Genomic DNA, 13,410 nt, shown 5'->3' with positions numbered 1-13,410 from the left:
CTCAGTTTTCCTTCATCTTTGCCCTGCTCATTTGCATCTCTACCCTGCTCATTTGCATGTTGCTCCCAGAGAATGATGGGAACACATTGGTCAGGCGGACAGGTGGTGGTAAAGGACCCCTCCCTCCCTTAGCACCCTCTGGAGAAAGGAGCCTGCGCCACACTGGCATTGGATTTGGAGATGTCTTAGGCAATCACCTGTGACACTGGGATACGGCAGACATAGATGGACAGTTGCCTAGGGAATGATCTGACTCCTATCTCCAATAAACCACCAAAGAGCCAAAAGTAGTGCAGTGGCTCAAGGGGTAGAGAGTTAGCCTTGAGTGAAAAAGTCCAGGCCCTGAGTTCAAGTCCCAAACTGGTGTACACATGCACACACACACACACACACACACACACACACACACACACACACACACACACGTCTCACAGACTTTGCCTAAGCTAGATTCAAACCTGTATCCTCAGATCTCAGCCTCTTGAGTAGCTAGGATAACAGGTGGGAGACACTGGCACCTAGCTGTTTCTGGGACTTTTTCTGAAAACTTCACATGCAGGATAATGTGGATATAAAGTTACTCCCATCACAAGCCATTCCCAAGGGTGGTGTGTCCAGCCAGTGAGCTCCAGCCCCACTGTAAGAAGGAAGACAGGAGCTACCTGCTAGGTGCTGAGCTAGGGGCTAGGGTCACAAGTACAAACTCGGACTTCTAGAAGCGACCATATGTCATTGTCACAGCAACATGTGGTAGGGCTTCCTATTGTTGTCCCCTCTACCTGCATTCCTGGCTGAGTGGGGATGCCCTGGCACCTGGGGCATGGTTCTGACCATAGCCCCGGGGCCAGTCTTCCTTCCCATTGTCCCCATTGTTGTTCCATGGGGAACCTGACATTGATTTTTTTTTGGGGGGCGGCCAGAGCACAGGTGACAAATGGAAAAAAAAAATGAGTATAAATTGTACTTGGTGAAAATTTTTGAAAAACCGTGCCCACACATACACAAACAGTATTCAAAGAATGACTGGCTGCCAGTAGCTCACGCCTGTCATCACAGCTACTCTGGAGGCTAGAGCTGAGGATCAGCCAATGAGGACAGGAAAGTCCATGAGAGTTTTATTTCCAATAACCACTGAAAAGCTGGAAGTGGAGCTGTGGCTCAAGTGGTAGAGCTCTAGCCTTGAGCAATGAAGCTTAGGCCTTGAGTTCAAGCCCCAGTACTGGCACGCGCGCACACACACACACACACATCCAAATTATGTATCTGATAAGGGAGCAATACCCAGAATATAGAATGTCCAAAACTCAACAACAACGAAAAGGCAAACACCCTGATTCAGGAATGAGTAAAGGGAAAAAGTATGCACAGGGAATGGAAAGTCAGGGTTACAAAATACAACGAATGGAGATGGTTGTAGGAAATTATGAATCCTGTCATTGTGGTCTAGTCCAGGTGGGTCTGAGAAGGTCCCCAGAGGGAATGGGCCTGCAAGTCCTGAGGTGACACAGAAAAGAATTTCAGGTTGAGGCATGGAGTAAGAGACTGACAGTGTTTAATTTAGCAAAGTGAAAGATCAAAGATGCACCAGATCGCTGAGGCATGCATGTATAGGAGCAGGACACACGAAGTGACTTTTCCAGCAGGGGTATTTTTGGTTGTTGTTGTTGGTCATGGGGCTTGACCTCTGGGCTTGGGCACTGTTGGTATGTTCTTCAGCTCAAGACAAGCACTCTGCCACTTGAGCCACAGTGCCACTTCTGGTTTTCTAGTGGTTAATTGGAGATAAGAGTCTGATGGGGACTTTCCTACCTGGGCTGGCTTTGAACCACGATCCTCAGATCTCAGCCTCCCGAGTAGCTAGGATTACAGGCGTGAGCCACAGCACCCGGTTTGTCCAGCTATTTTTTTTAAAATTGTTATTATTTTTGTTATCACTATTGTGGTAAAGAGAGGTTGCTATTGCATAAATAAGGTAAAGAGTACATTTCTCTCTCTCTCTTTTTCTATTCTTTTTTCTTTTTCTTTTTTTTTGTTGGTTGTGGCCTAGGCGCTGTCCCTAAGCTTTTCTGCTCAAGGCTAGCACTCTATCAATCTGAGCCACAGCTCTGGTAGTTAATTGCAGATAAGAGTCTCACAGATTTTCCTACCCAGGCTGGCTTTGAACCTCAATCCTCAGATCTCAGTCTTCTGATTACAAGCATGATTACAGGCATGAGCCATTTGTCTGGCATGAGTACGTTTCTTTTTGGCCAATGTCACTCCTTCCTTCACTTTGCCTCAGTTTACACCTCCCATCCCTATCCACAAAGTTGCATAGTTCACTTAATGTATATTTCTTTCGTTTTTTTTTTTTTTTTTTTTTGGGTCCAGTTGTGGGGCCTGAACTCTGGGCCTGGGGGCTGTTCCTAAGCTCTTCAGCTCAATGCTAGCGCTCTACCACTTGAGCCACAACGCCACTTCCGGCTTTTTTCTTTTTGCTTATGTGGTGCTGAGAAATCGAACCCAGGGCCTCAGGCTTGCAAGGCAAGCACTCTTCCACTGAGCCACCTTCCCAGTCCTTAATGTGTATTTCTTATACCAAAAGAAGAGACTGTACAAGGTAGTTTTCTAAAGACATTTTTTAATTTAAAAAATGATATATTTATTCAGATCACAAAATACAATAATCTGGATTAAGCCAGTAGAATTATTTTCAAGTGTAGGTTGCACCTATAATAGGGGAGTGAGACTGGGGGGCAGAAAAAAGGAGCTCCCAATCCCGCTGTCCCATAACCTAATGTTTATTTATTTTTTTAAATTACAGGTTTCTCATTCCCATGCTTCAAGTTCCTTAGTCTCTAATCTGCCTTATTTTCTCTCCAAATTATTTTCATCTCTCACCTGCAGGGATGCTGAGGGACGCAGGTCCGTTTTCTTATAGCTTCTTCAAGCTGACATTGGGCGTTGGTCTTGCCTAAATGTCTGTAAATTGTATACTGGCAGGTTAGGGGATGAGTTGAGGTGCTCAGCTTGTGCCTTACCACGATCAGGTGACACCCAGTAGGTCCCTTGCCACCTCATTGGACAAGAAGCCATTTGAGACATTAGAGAAGAACAGAGCCCACAGACACAGTTGAATGCACAGAAAAGTACTATTCCTCCACATGCAAATACCGCGAGACCAAACAGCAACTTCTTCCACCATGAGCCATCAAAACCCCATGATTTCAGAAGATCGTTAAGACTCAGGGAGGAGTCGGACATCGAGTTGATTTGGGAAGAAAGGTCGTGAAGGATTTCGGAGACGTTGGCTGAGTAGTCTGGGATGTAGACGCAGCATTCGGATTTGATGATGGCGCAGGTACCTCCCTCAGCGGCGGTGAGAATGTCCAAGGCCATTCGGTTTTGGAGGACCGCTTGCCTCATCAGTTTCATTTCCGAGTTGAGCAAAGAGATCCCTTGGGCGGTGTCATTCAAGGCTTTTTGAGTAAATTTGGTCAGAGATTCTATATGCCACATGACATTCTCCAACCCTACAGTGGGAATAATGCTTGCCACATGGTCGTACCACTTAAAGACAGCTCGAGTCCACCTCTGTTTTAAGATCATCAAATTAGCAGGCTTTTCTAAAGTTGGTATCCATCGTCCTTGTACCCAAGGAAAGCCAATGGTGCACCGGCCTATCCAGCCTGGGGGCAGCCATGGCCACATATTGTTCCCACATAACCATTTCGTACCATTAGGGGCCCCCCAACGGACCGCCAAAGAGGTGTTATATGGTTCGATCCAGTTGGAAGCGAACCAGTCAGTGGCCTGGAGGACAATTATTCTTTCACAGTCTGACTCGGGGATCCACCCCATTTTCCTAGTGGCGTTCTCCCAGTTATCAAGCGTGTGATTGCGCTGTTCCCAGCACAGTGGAGCCTTTTGATTTAACTGGCCGATAATGGGAGTCACCCACATATACTGATCCCAAATCTGGTAAAACCCCTCATAGAACCGATGATGTTTTTCATTTGGGGCTGGTGGTTGTAGTGATTCTTCTTTATTTCTGGACTGTATTTGTCCTGATTCTTGACTTCCCGACATCTGGGAAGGCATATACTCTAAACTTTCCTTAATGGTGGTTAACAAGTCAAATGATTTGTTGTGCCCTGGTTGGTGCATAGTTCCTGCAATGGGCCATTCTGAGACATTGTATCTAGTTACACCATTGAGAAAACTGTTATTGACTCTGGCCTGATCTATGAACTCTTGCAGGCGGACCCAGTCCGACCCCTGGAGTGGGGATACCCACCAGGGCAGACCAGATGTGCTGGAAATGGGTAACATGCCACAAATCCAGCAGTTACTCTTATTGACCTGGCTTGCATAATTCTGTGCCCATTCCAAAAAGGAATTGGATGTCGTATGGACAGAAGGAATAAAGAGTAAGAGGAGGCAAACCAGCAGTTTAGACATTTTGGGGCTGAGGGGAGGGTTCAGACCTGACGGAAGTGACCAGAATGAGACTAAGAATGCCATGTCTACCTCAGTGAGCAGGAAATGGCACACAGCTGTCAAGGGAATGGGCGAACCCACAGCTGAGTTTGTCAACACCCAAGGAAAATGATGAGTGTAAGAAGTGTCAAGAAGGCCAAAGTTGTCATCCAACCACCGGGGTGATCTTGTTATGTTGTCTTCTGTCTCTTGAAAAATCTCCCAGAGGTTTAGTTAAGTGTTGAATTACCGAATCTCTCAGGTATGGGTGAATCTGAAAGCTGAGATTGAAATTGGAGAGACAAAGGTTTGATTCTGGATGTATGAACCCAAGAGGATGTGCTGGGTACACTTACAGGTGTAGGGGTGTTGAGGACTGTATATTATCCTTTCCATCCAGATAAAAGTTCATCTGTTGATTGTGCCTATTTTATTTTTTGGTAGTCCTGAGGTTTGAACTCATGACTCCTATGATTACTAAGCAAGTGCTCTTCCACTTGAGTCTTTTTTACACTGTTTTTTTTTTTTTAACAGTCATTTTCTTTCTTTCTGTGTGCTGGTTCTGGGGCTTGAACTTAGGACCTTACACTCTCTCTTGTTTGGCTTTTCACTCAAGGCTGGTCTCTACCACTTGAACCATACCTCCACTTCCAGCTTTTTGCTAGTTATTTGGAGATAAGAGTTTCTTGGGTTTGTCTGCTCAGGGCTAGCTTTGATCATCCATCCTTAGATCCCAGTCTCCTGAGTATCTAGAATTTCAGACATGAGCCCTGTCGTCTGGCTAGGAACCTGATGTTTGGTGACCCTTACAACCAGACAACTTATAATAAAGATACAACTTTGGGCCCATGTTTTACCAGAGAATTACTACTTGTCAATTACCGTCATTATTTCCAAATGGCCACTGGGGCCTGAAGCACAAATCCACCAGACTCATCTCCAATGAACCAGCAAAAATACAGACCGGGGGCATGGATGGCTCAAGCCATAAGCAAAAAAGGTAAGTGAGGGTTCAAAGCCAAGTTCAAGCTCCAGTACTGGTGTGCACACCCGTATACGCATATGTGCACATGCGCGCCACACACATGTTATCTGGAGAACTCAGTCAAGGCAGAGCAGTGAGCCCCAATATCTAAAGGAAAGTTATCAATTTACCTGCTAGCTTGGGAACTACCTGAAGTGCCTCCTACGTTCTCGGTAGTTGACTAGTAGGGGCTTAATTAGGAGGAGGGCTCAGGCATCTTCAGTCCTCCAGAACTTTCTGAAAAATGAAGGAGGTGCCTTCCTCTGTTGGCTTCTCTCCTTACAGAGAGGTATAACCCTGGTCTCTTCCACCCCTTTGTGGTTGATTCTTTTTTTTTTTTTTGTCGGTCGTGGGGCTTGAACTCTGGGCCTGGGCGCTGTCCCTCAACTCTTCAGCTCAAGGCGAGCGCTCTACCACTTGAGCTACAGCGCCACTTCCGGTTTTCTGGTGGTTTATTGGAGATAGGAGTCTCACGGTCTCTCTCTCCTGCCCGGGCTGGCTTTGAACCACGATCCTCAGATCTCAGCCTCCTGAGTAGCTAGGATTACAGGCGTGAGCCACCAGCGCCCGGCTTTCCACCCCTTTGTGGAGCAGTCAGCACTCCAGTGGTTTGGCTAGCTACAGTCATAACATTTCCCTTCTGTGCTTCAGAATCATTTCATTTAGCTCTGTGTTCTTAGAATTTTCCTTGAGGAGTATTTCTTGTCTTTTTCTCTCTTTTTTATTTTTTGTCATTTTGTGAGGCTTGAACTTAGGGTGCTGCCCCTGAGCTCTTTTTCTCAAGGCTAGCACTCTACTACTTTGAGCCACAGCTCCACTTCCGGTTTTCTGATGCTTAATTGGAGAGGAGAGTCTCACAGACTTTCCTGCCCAGATTGACTTCAAACCAAGATCCTCAGAGCTCAGCTTCCTGAGTAGCTGGGATTACAGGTGTGAGCCACTGGTGTCCAATGAGGAGCATTTCTTTAGGAGGGAATTTTCCTCCTAAAGTCAAGAGACAGACTTCCTCTTTGGCCAGTAATTGCTGTCTCCCAACTCTTAGTCATTCTTTCATTGTGACTCAATTGTTGAAGACCCCAAAGGCCAAATTGAGTAACAGATCAATTGGAATTTATGGTCATAACTCATGATGGATATTTGTGGTGGATTGGCTAATAAATGCAGTTCCCAGGCGTATTTGTTAAGACCCTGGAGTTAATATTATTTCTTCAGGTTCTCCGTTAATCTGTTCCAAAACACATATGGGGTCTCATCTTTAGACTGAGTGATTAATCTTGTCATAACTGACAAGCTTGCTCATTAATTTTTTATTCCCTTCATACAACATATATATTATTTCTTCAGTCTCAAGTGAGTAGTTTCAGGCTGACATCACCACCTAGGGTCAACATTTAGTACTGCAACAGTCCAATAGATTTCACTCACCGCCCACAGGCTTGAGTCACTACCACCACCAACCAACCTCCTACCTAGGATGACAGTACAACGTGTAAATCTGCTCTGGCTAGAGCCAAAGAAGGAGTGAAAGATTGAAACTCACCTATGAAGTTTTCAGGATCCCCGGAAGCATCTTCGTTTAGCTTTGCTTCATACCAAGTCTGTCAGAGAGACGGGCAGAGCAACACTTACTGTTTGTCTCTGCTGCAGCTGTTTCCCATAAAGGCATGTGTTATTACTAGAGCTTGGATGGTAGATGGCTGTGCCAAGAGTTGCCACGGCAGTGGGACTTAACTCTTTCCCTTACAAGAATTAAGGGGTTGAGTAGCTGGAGGAAAAGCTGGGGGTAGAATGACAAGTAAGGGTAGAGATTGACAACTTGGGGGTGATAGAGCCCAGAATGAGGCTAGAGGGCTGGTAAAATTGGCCTTTTTCCATCAACCTCAGCAACAACTTGAGGATCCTTCTGGTGGGATAATAAAAACCGTGGCCTCGGGCTGGGTGTGGTGGTGCACACCTGTAATCCCAGCTATTTGGGAAGTGGTAGGAGGAGGATCAAAGTTTGAGGCCAGCCTGAGCGAAGATAGTGTGAGACCCTATCCAAAAAACAGAGAAATAGCTAAAGGACTAGGGACGTGGCTTAAGTGGATGAACAGGGCTTTGCAAAGTTGTTTGCTTTTTGGGTTTTGTGCTGGTATTACAGCTTGAAATCATTTTAGTGACTCCTTCATCTCTGCCTTCTTTGCTAGTTGATTGAGAAGAAGAGTTTAATAGATTTGTCTATCTGGGCTGCCTCCAAACAGATTTTCAGATTGCAGCCTCCTTAGAAGCTAGGATTACAGGTGTGAGCCACCATGTCCAGCTTGAGTTAGCAAGCATTTTGTTGAGGACATTTGCATCCATATTTGTCAAGGAAGTCGATCTGTAGCTTTCCTTTCCTCCTGTATCCTTATCCAGTTTCGAAGCATTTCATCTCTTTGTATTTTATGGAATACTTTGAGGAATGTTGGTGGAAGTTCTGTTTTAAAGACCTATAGGAGGGGCTGGGAAGGTATCTCAGTGGTAGAGCACTTGCCTTGCATGCCTGAGGCCCTGGGTTCGATTCCTCAGCACCCCATAAGCAAAAAGAAAAAAGCCGGGAGTGTCGCTGTGGCTCAAGTGGTAGAGTGCTAACCTCGAGCTGAAGAGCTGAGGGACAGCGCCCAGGCACAGAGTTCAGGCCCCACGACTGGACAAAAAGAAAGAAAGAACTATAGGGTTCAGGCTTTAATCCATTTGGTCCTAGGCTTTTCTTTGTTGGGAGGTGTTTGTTTCTGTGCCGATACTGATGCTTGCACGCAGGGCCTGGACACTGTCCCTGAGATTTTGATGCTCAAGGACAGTGCTCTGCCACTTAATCCACAGCTCCACTTACAGCTCTTTGGTGGTTAATTGAAGAGGCTCACAGACTTTCCTTCCCTGGGCTGGCTCTGAACTCTGATCCTCAGATCTCAGCCTCCTGAATAGCTAGGATTACAGGTGTGAGCCACCGGTGCCTGGCATAATTTGAGTCTTTCCACTTTTTCATTTGGTAATTTAAGAGTTTGTCATTCTTGCTTATTCTGTCAAAGAACCAACTCTTAGTTTTTATTGATCCGTTGTATTATTCTTTTAGTTTTTGTTTCATTAATTTTAACTCCAGTCTTTATTACCTTTATTATTTCTTTTATTCTATGAATTTCTTGACTGGCTTGTTCTTGTTTTTCTACGACCTTGAGGTACATCATTTGGTGATATATTCAAGATCTCTCTGATTATTTGGAGATCAGTACTAGAGGTTTGAACGCAGGGCCTTGCATTTGCTAAGCAAACACTTTACCACTTGAGCCATTTCTCTAACTCTTTTTGTTTTAGTCATTATCAGATAGTTTGTTTTTCTCATGTCAGCCTTGGACATGATCCTCTTACTCATACCTATTGTGTAGGTGAGGTGTACACCACACTTAGCTTTTTTTTTTTTGAGTCTGTTGTGGGGCTTGAACTCTGGGCCTGGGTGCTGTCCCTCAGCTCTGCAGCTTAAGGCCAATGCCCTACCACCTGCGCCACAGCACCACTTCTGGTTTTCTAGTGGTTAATTAGAGACAAGAGTCTCATGGACTTTCCTGCCCAGGCTGGCTTTAAACCGCAATCCTCAGATCTCAGCCTCCTGAGTAACTAGGATTATAGGCGTGAGCTACTGGTGCCTGGCTTAGCTTGTTTTTTGAGATGAAGTCTTGCTAACCTTTTGCCTAAGCTGGCCTCAAACTGTAGTCTTCCTTATTTCTGTCTCACAAGTGGCTAGGACTTATAGCTATGTGCTACCACACTCAGCCTCTCATGAACCTTAAACACTTGTATCCCAGGGGTAGAACAGTTTTGGCTTTTGATCTCAGAAAGGAGGAAACACTCAGACAACAAAGCAGACGTGGACAGATGAGGTACGAGCGGAGTAGCATGCACAGAAGACGAAGGTTAAAGCAGTAAGCTATAGGGATGGAGCAGTATGTGGGCCCTTACCTTAAATCTTCCTCGGGAGAGAAGAAAGATCAGCTCATGATCCACATTTAGCATCCAAAGCTGAGATCGTGGTCCGGGCACAGGGGGTGGTCCAAGAAATCCCCAAAGGGAGCGGGCCTGAACTCGAGACCCTGCAAGACCGTGTTGGCGGATGCAGCCAAACACGTCAGGTGGAGACACGAGATGAGGTAAGACACTCACTGTGTGTCGGTCAGCTCGAAAGAGCAGACACGTCTCAGGTGAGCCGCGGCTGCCTGAGCAGGACACAGCAAGTGGCTTTTCCATCCCAGTATTTATGCCTGAGAAAGTAGGACAAGGTGTTAGATGAGCAGGTGCTGTTCTTGGTTCTGCACCTGCTCCATCGTGCTGTTACCCAGATGTTATCCATCCAGCCTGGAGGCATTTGCATTGAAGGTCCTGACAATATAAGTTCTGTTTTGTGTCACTTTTAATGAGCTTTTTTTTTTGAATACCAAGGGAGGGGACTAGATCAGATGGGTTTTCTAAAAAAGAGTGTTTTGGAAAGAAAGAAAGAAAGAAAGAAAAAAGAAAGAAAGAAAGAAAGAAAGAAAGAAAGAAAGAAAGAAAGAGAAAGAAAGAAAGAAGAAAGATCTTTATTCAGTGATCTTTATTCAGTTCTCAGAATGTATCCATGGTCTGGATTAAGTCTGGGGGTTGTTTACCCAGTATATGTTAGAATGTGGGATGGGAGGAGAAAAAGCCTATCAGGATCCTTTTGTTTTTATTGTTTGTTTGTTTTTGTGCTGGGACTGGGGCTTGAGCTCAGGGCCAAGGCACTGCCCCTTGGCTTTTTCACGCAAGGCTCTACTACTTGAGCCACAGCTCCACATCTGGCCTTTTCTTTTCTTTTCTTTTTCTTTTGCTGGTTCATTGGAGAAAAGTTTCACAGACTTTTCTATCTGGGCTGGCTTTGAACCGCCATTTTCAGCTCTCAGCCTCCTAAGTAGGTAGGACTACAGGCATGAGCCACCGGTACCTGGCTCCATTCAGCTTCTTGAATTATGCTTTTTAATCGAGAGATTGTTTCTGATCCCCATATTCCAAGGCCTGCTGTCTCAGCAGCCTCCATCCCCTGGAGTCGTACTCTTACAATGATTCAATTGCATGTTCAATGTGTTTTACCATGATAAAATAATTGGAAAACCCAGACCTCTCCCCCACACCTCCCCCAAAAGTCTGCTGAATCCCTGATAATGCTGAATCTGGAGGCACTTGAGGAGGGAGGCTGGGGATAGTGGCCCAGCCCTCTGGGGACAGTCGGGAGGCCCCGAGGCTGAGGGTCCTGAGGACAAGAATGTGCTTATGCAAAGACCCAAGGGGGTGAGCTGTGACCAGTGTCCTGGACTCCAGCCTCCCTAATTTTTTTTTTTTTTTTGTCGGTCGTGGGGCTTGAAATCTGGGCCTGGGCGCTGTCCCTCAGCTCTTCAGCTCAAGGCAAGCACTCTACCACTTGAGCTACAGCGCCACTTCCTCCCTAATTTTTTTAAATGTATAAAACTGGTTTATTATAAACAGTAAATGACATAATAAGATATGGGCAAAATGCTCGGATATCTACTTGACAAAGGATAACATGGAAAAGTGGTCAGATCCTTAATAAATGAGGAAATGCCTATTAAAACCCCTGTAAGTCACCTACTATATATGCATTCAGATGCATAAAGTAAAATATTACTACGACTAATAATAATAGTAATTCCACATGATGGTAAAAACGTGGAACAACTGGAATTTTCACATAAAGAATAGTGTTTGGCAAGAAAAGACTGAACTAGCCAGGTGGCAGTGGCTCACGCCTATAATCCTAGCTACTCAGGAAGCTGAGATCTGAGGATCACAGTTCAAAGCCAGCCCAGGCAGGAAAGTCTGTGAGACTCTTATCTCCAATTAACCATCAGAAAACTGGAAGTGACTCCGTGGCTCAAGTTGGTAGAGCCCTTGCCTTGAGCTGAAGAGCTGAAGGACAGCGCCCAGGCTCAGAGTTCAAGCCCCACAACTAAAAGACTCAACTACTCATATCCATGACATAAATTAGTCTCAAGAAACATCACGCTGAGTTAAATAAGAGTAGATACTCGCTGGTACTGTTTACATGAAAATCTAGAACAGGTTAAATGACTTGCCATCTATACGTTTTATGTTAAATTACTTTTTTGTTGTTTTAGAGGTGATTTACAGCGGGATTACCTTTCCATACATATCTTTCTTTCTTTTTTCTTTTTGTCGGTCATGGGGCTTGAACTCTGGGCCTGGGTGCTGTCCCTCAGCTCAAGGCAAGCGCTCTACCACTTGAGCCACAGTGCCACTTCCAGCTTTTTCTGTTTATGTAGTGCTGAGGAATCGAACCCAGGGCCTGATGCATGCGAGGCAAGCACTCTACCACTGAGCCACCTTCTCAACCCCAAGTACATTCCTTTCCTTGTGCTAAGTATCATCTGTTCCTCCTTCTCTCCCATTCCCTCCTCCCATCTCCGTTCACTTTCATCAATGTCCAGGGCAGCCTGTGGCTCCGTTGCTGCACTGTTCCACCCGTGTCCCATGATTGTGCGCCTTCCCCTCTTCCCTCAGATGTGCACGGGAATACCCCAGATACGCCAACCTCCCTCACTGCTGGAGAGGCACTGGCAGGCCGTGGTCCTAGACAGAGTGGAGATGTAGTAGAAGCAACAGAAGTCAGGTTGGGAGTGGGCGGGAGAAGGGAGCGAAGATGGAGGCAGCCCCAGCCCCACACTGGAAAGAAGAGCAAGATAGTAACGGCTGCGAAGGACAGCAAGGAACAAAGCGTGATGAGTGGAGCTGGCCGCCGGTGGCTCACACCTGTAATCCCAGCTACTCGGGAGGCTGAGACCTGAGGATCGTGGTTCAAAGCCAGCCCAGGCAGAAAAGTCCTTAAGGTTCCTATCTCCAACTAACCAGCAAAAAGTGGAAAAAGAGATGTGGTTTAAGTGGTAGAGTGCCAGCCTTGAGCGAAGAAGATAAGGACAGTGCCCAGGCCTTGAATTTAAACCTTACTACTGGTGTGTGTGTGTGTGTGTGTGTGTGTGTGTACACACACACACAGAGGAGACAGGTTAAATGTCATAATGCAACTAACTTTATCTTAAGTGTTTAGACTGGAGCGCTGACCAGACTGTGAGAGAGCTTCATCCTGATGAAAAGACTAATGTTGCCCTCAGGGGAGTGGGTTAGTTACTTAGAGAGTGGGTTCTGATAAAAGGGATGGCTTTGGCTCTTCCTTTCCTGCGCTCTGTCTTGGGCATGCCCCCTTTTCTGCTCTGGCATGGTCTGGTCTGTCTCTCCAGACAAATCTCCTCAATCTTGGACTTCCCATACTCCAGAGGGGAGAGCCGAACCAATAACTGTGATTGATAAGTTACTTAATCTGTGGCTTTGTGTCATAGCTCAGAAAATGGAGGGAGATGGGGTCAACTTGAGCTTGTGTTCGGAGGACATCTGGGAGGCCATCCTGGAGGAGGAGGAGGCATCTGAGCTGCCTTGGCCATACCTGGAAGGTGCAATGACCCCAGGACCGTGTTCCTGCCTGGGCTCAGAGTCGCTTCTTCCAGACTCCCTCTCATAAGCATCTGATCTTAGGATGGCACCAACTCAGAGTGGGTAGTTAACCATAGTTCACCCCTCACATCTGGGGGGAGGTTTTCTCACTTGTTTGTGTTTGGGGGCCAGGAATGGAACCCGGGTCCTCCACCAAGCGAAACGCAGGCTGCACTGACTTCCGCCCTGAATAGGGTTTTGATCTTAGGACAGGCAGAGGAGGTGTCTGGGCTTGGGGGAGCTGCTCTGCCTCAGCAGGAGCCCGGGACCCCAGCCTGCCCTGTCACCCCTCAGCCCTGGGATGGGGTGGGGCCTGCCCCGGGCCCCGTGAGGGTGGACTCGGTCACAGAGGGAGGGCGTCCATTCCGACTTCAATGCCATCA

At 46.4% G+C, this 13,410-nt stretch overlaps 1 protein-coding gene across 1 annotated transcript; it reads right to left on the bottom strand.

The window, feature by feature from the left end:
* Window positions 1-1,443: 1,443 nt before the first annotated feature.
* On the bottom strand, window positions 1,444-4,440 carry LOC122104837 (endogenous retrovirus group PABLB member 1 Env polyprotein-like). The gene is made up of 3 exons (XM_042675783.1): window positions 4,059-4,440; window positions 3,154-4,022; window positions 1,444-1,494 (listed from the first exon to the last, which is right to left on the bottom strand). Exons 1-3 carry the CDS (start codon window positions 4,438-4,440, stop codon window positions 1,444-1,446), a joined length of 1,302 nt encoding a protein of 433 aa, XP_042531717.1.
* Between the last annotated feature and the right edge of the window lie 8,970 nt (window positions 4,441-13,410).

This window comes from Dipodomys spectabilis, unplaced genomic scaffold (genome assembly GCF_019054845.1).
Source record: "Dipodomys spectabilis isolate Male_0828 unplaced genomic scaffold, ASM1905484v1 ptg000030l, whole genome shotgun sequence".
Classification (NCBI taxonomy): Eukaryota; Metazoa; Chordata; class Mammalia; order Rodentia; family Heteromyidae; genus Dipodomys; species Dipodomys spectabilis.
This window is presented reverse-complemented; position numbering and strand designations above follow the sequence as displayed.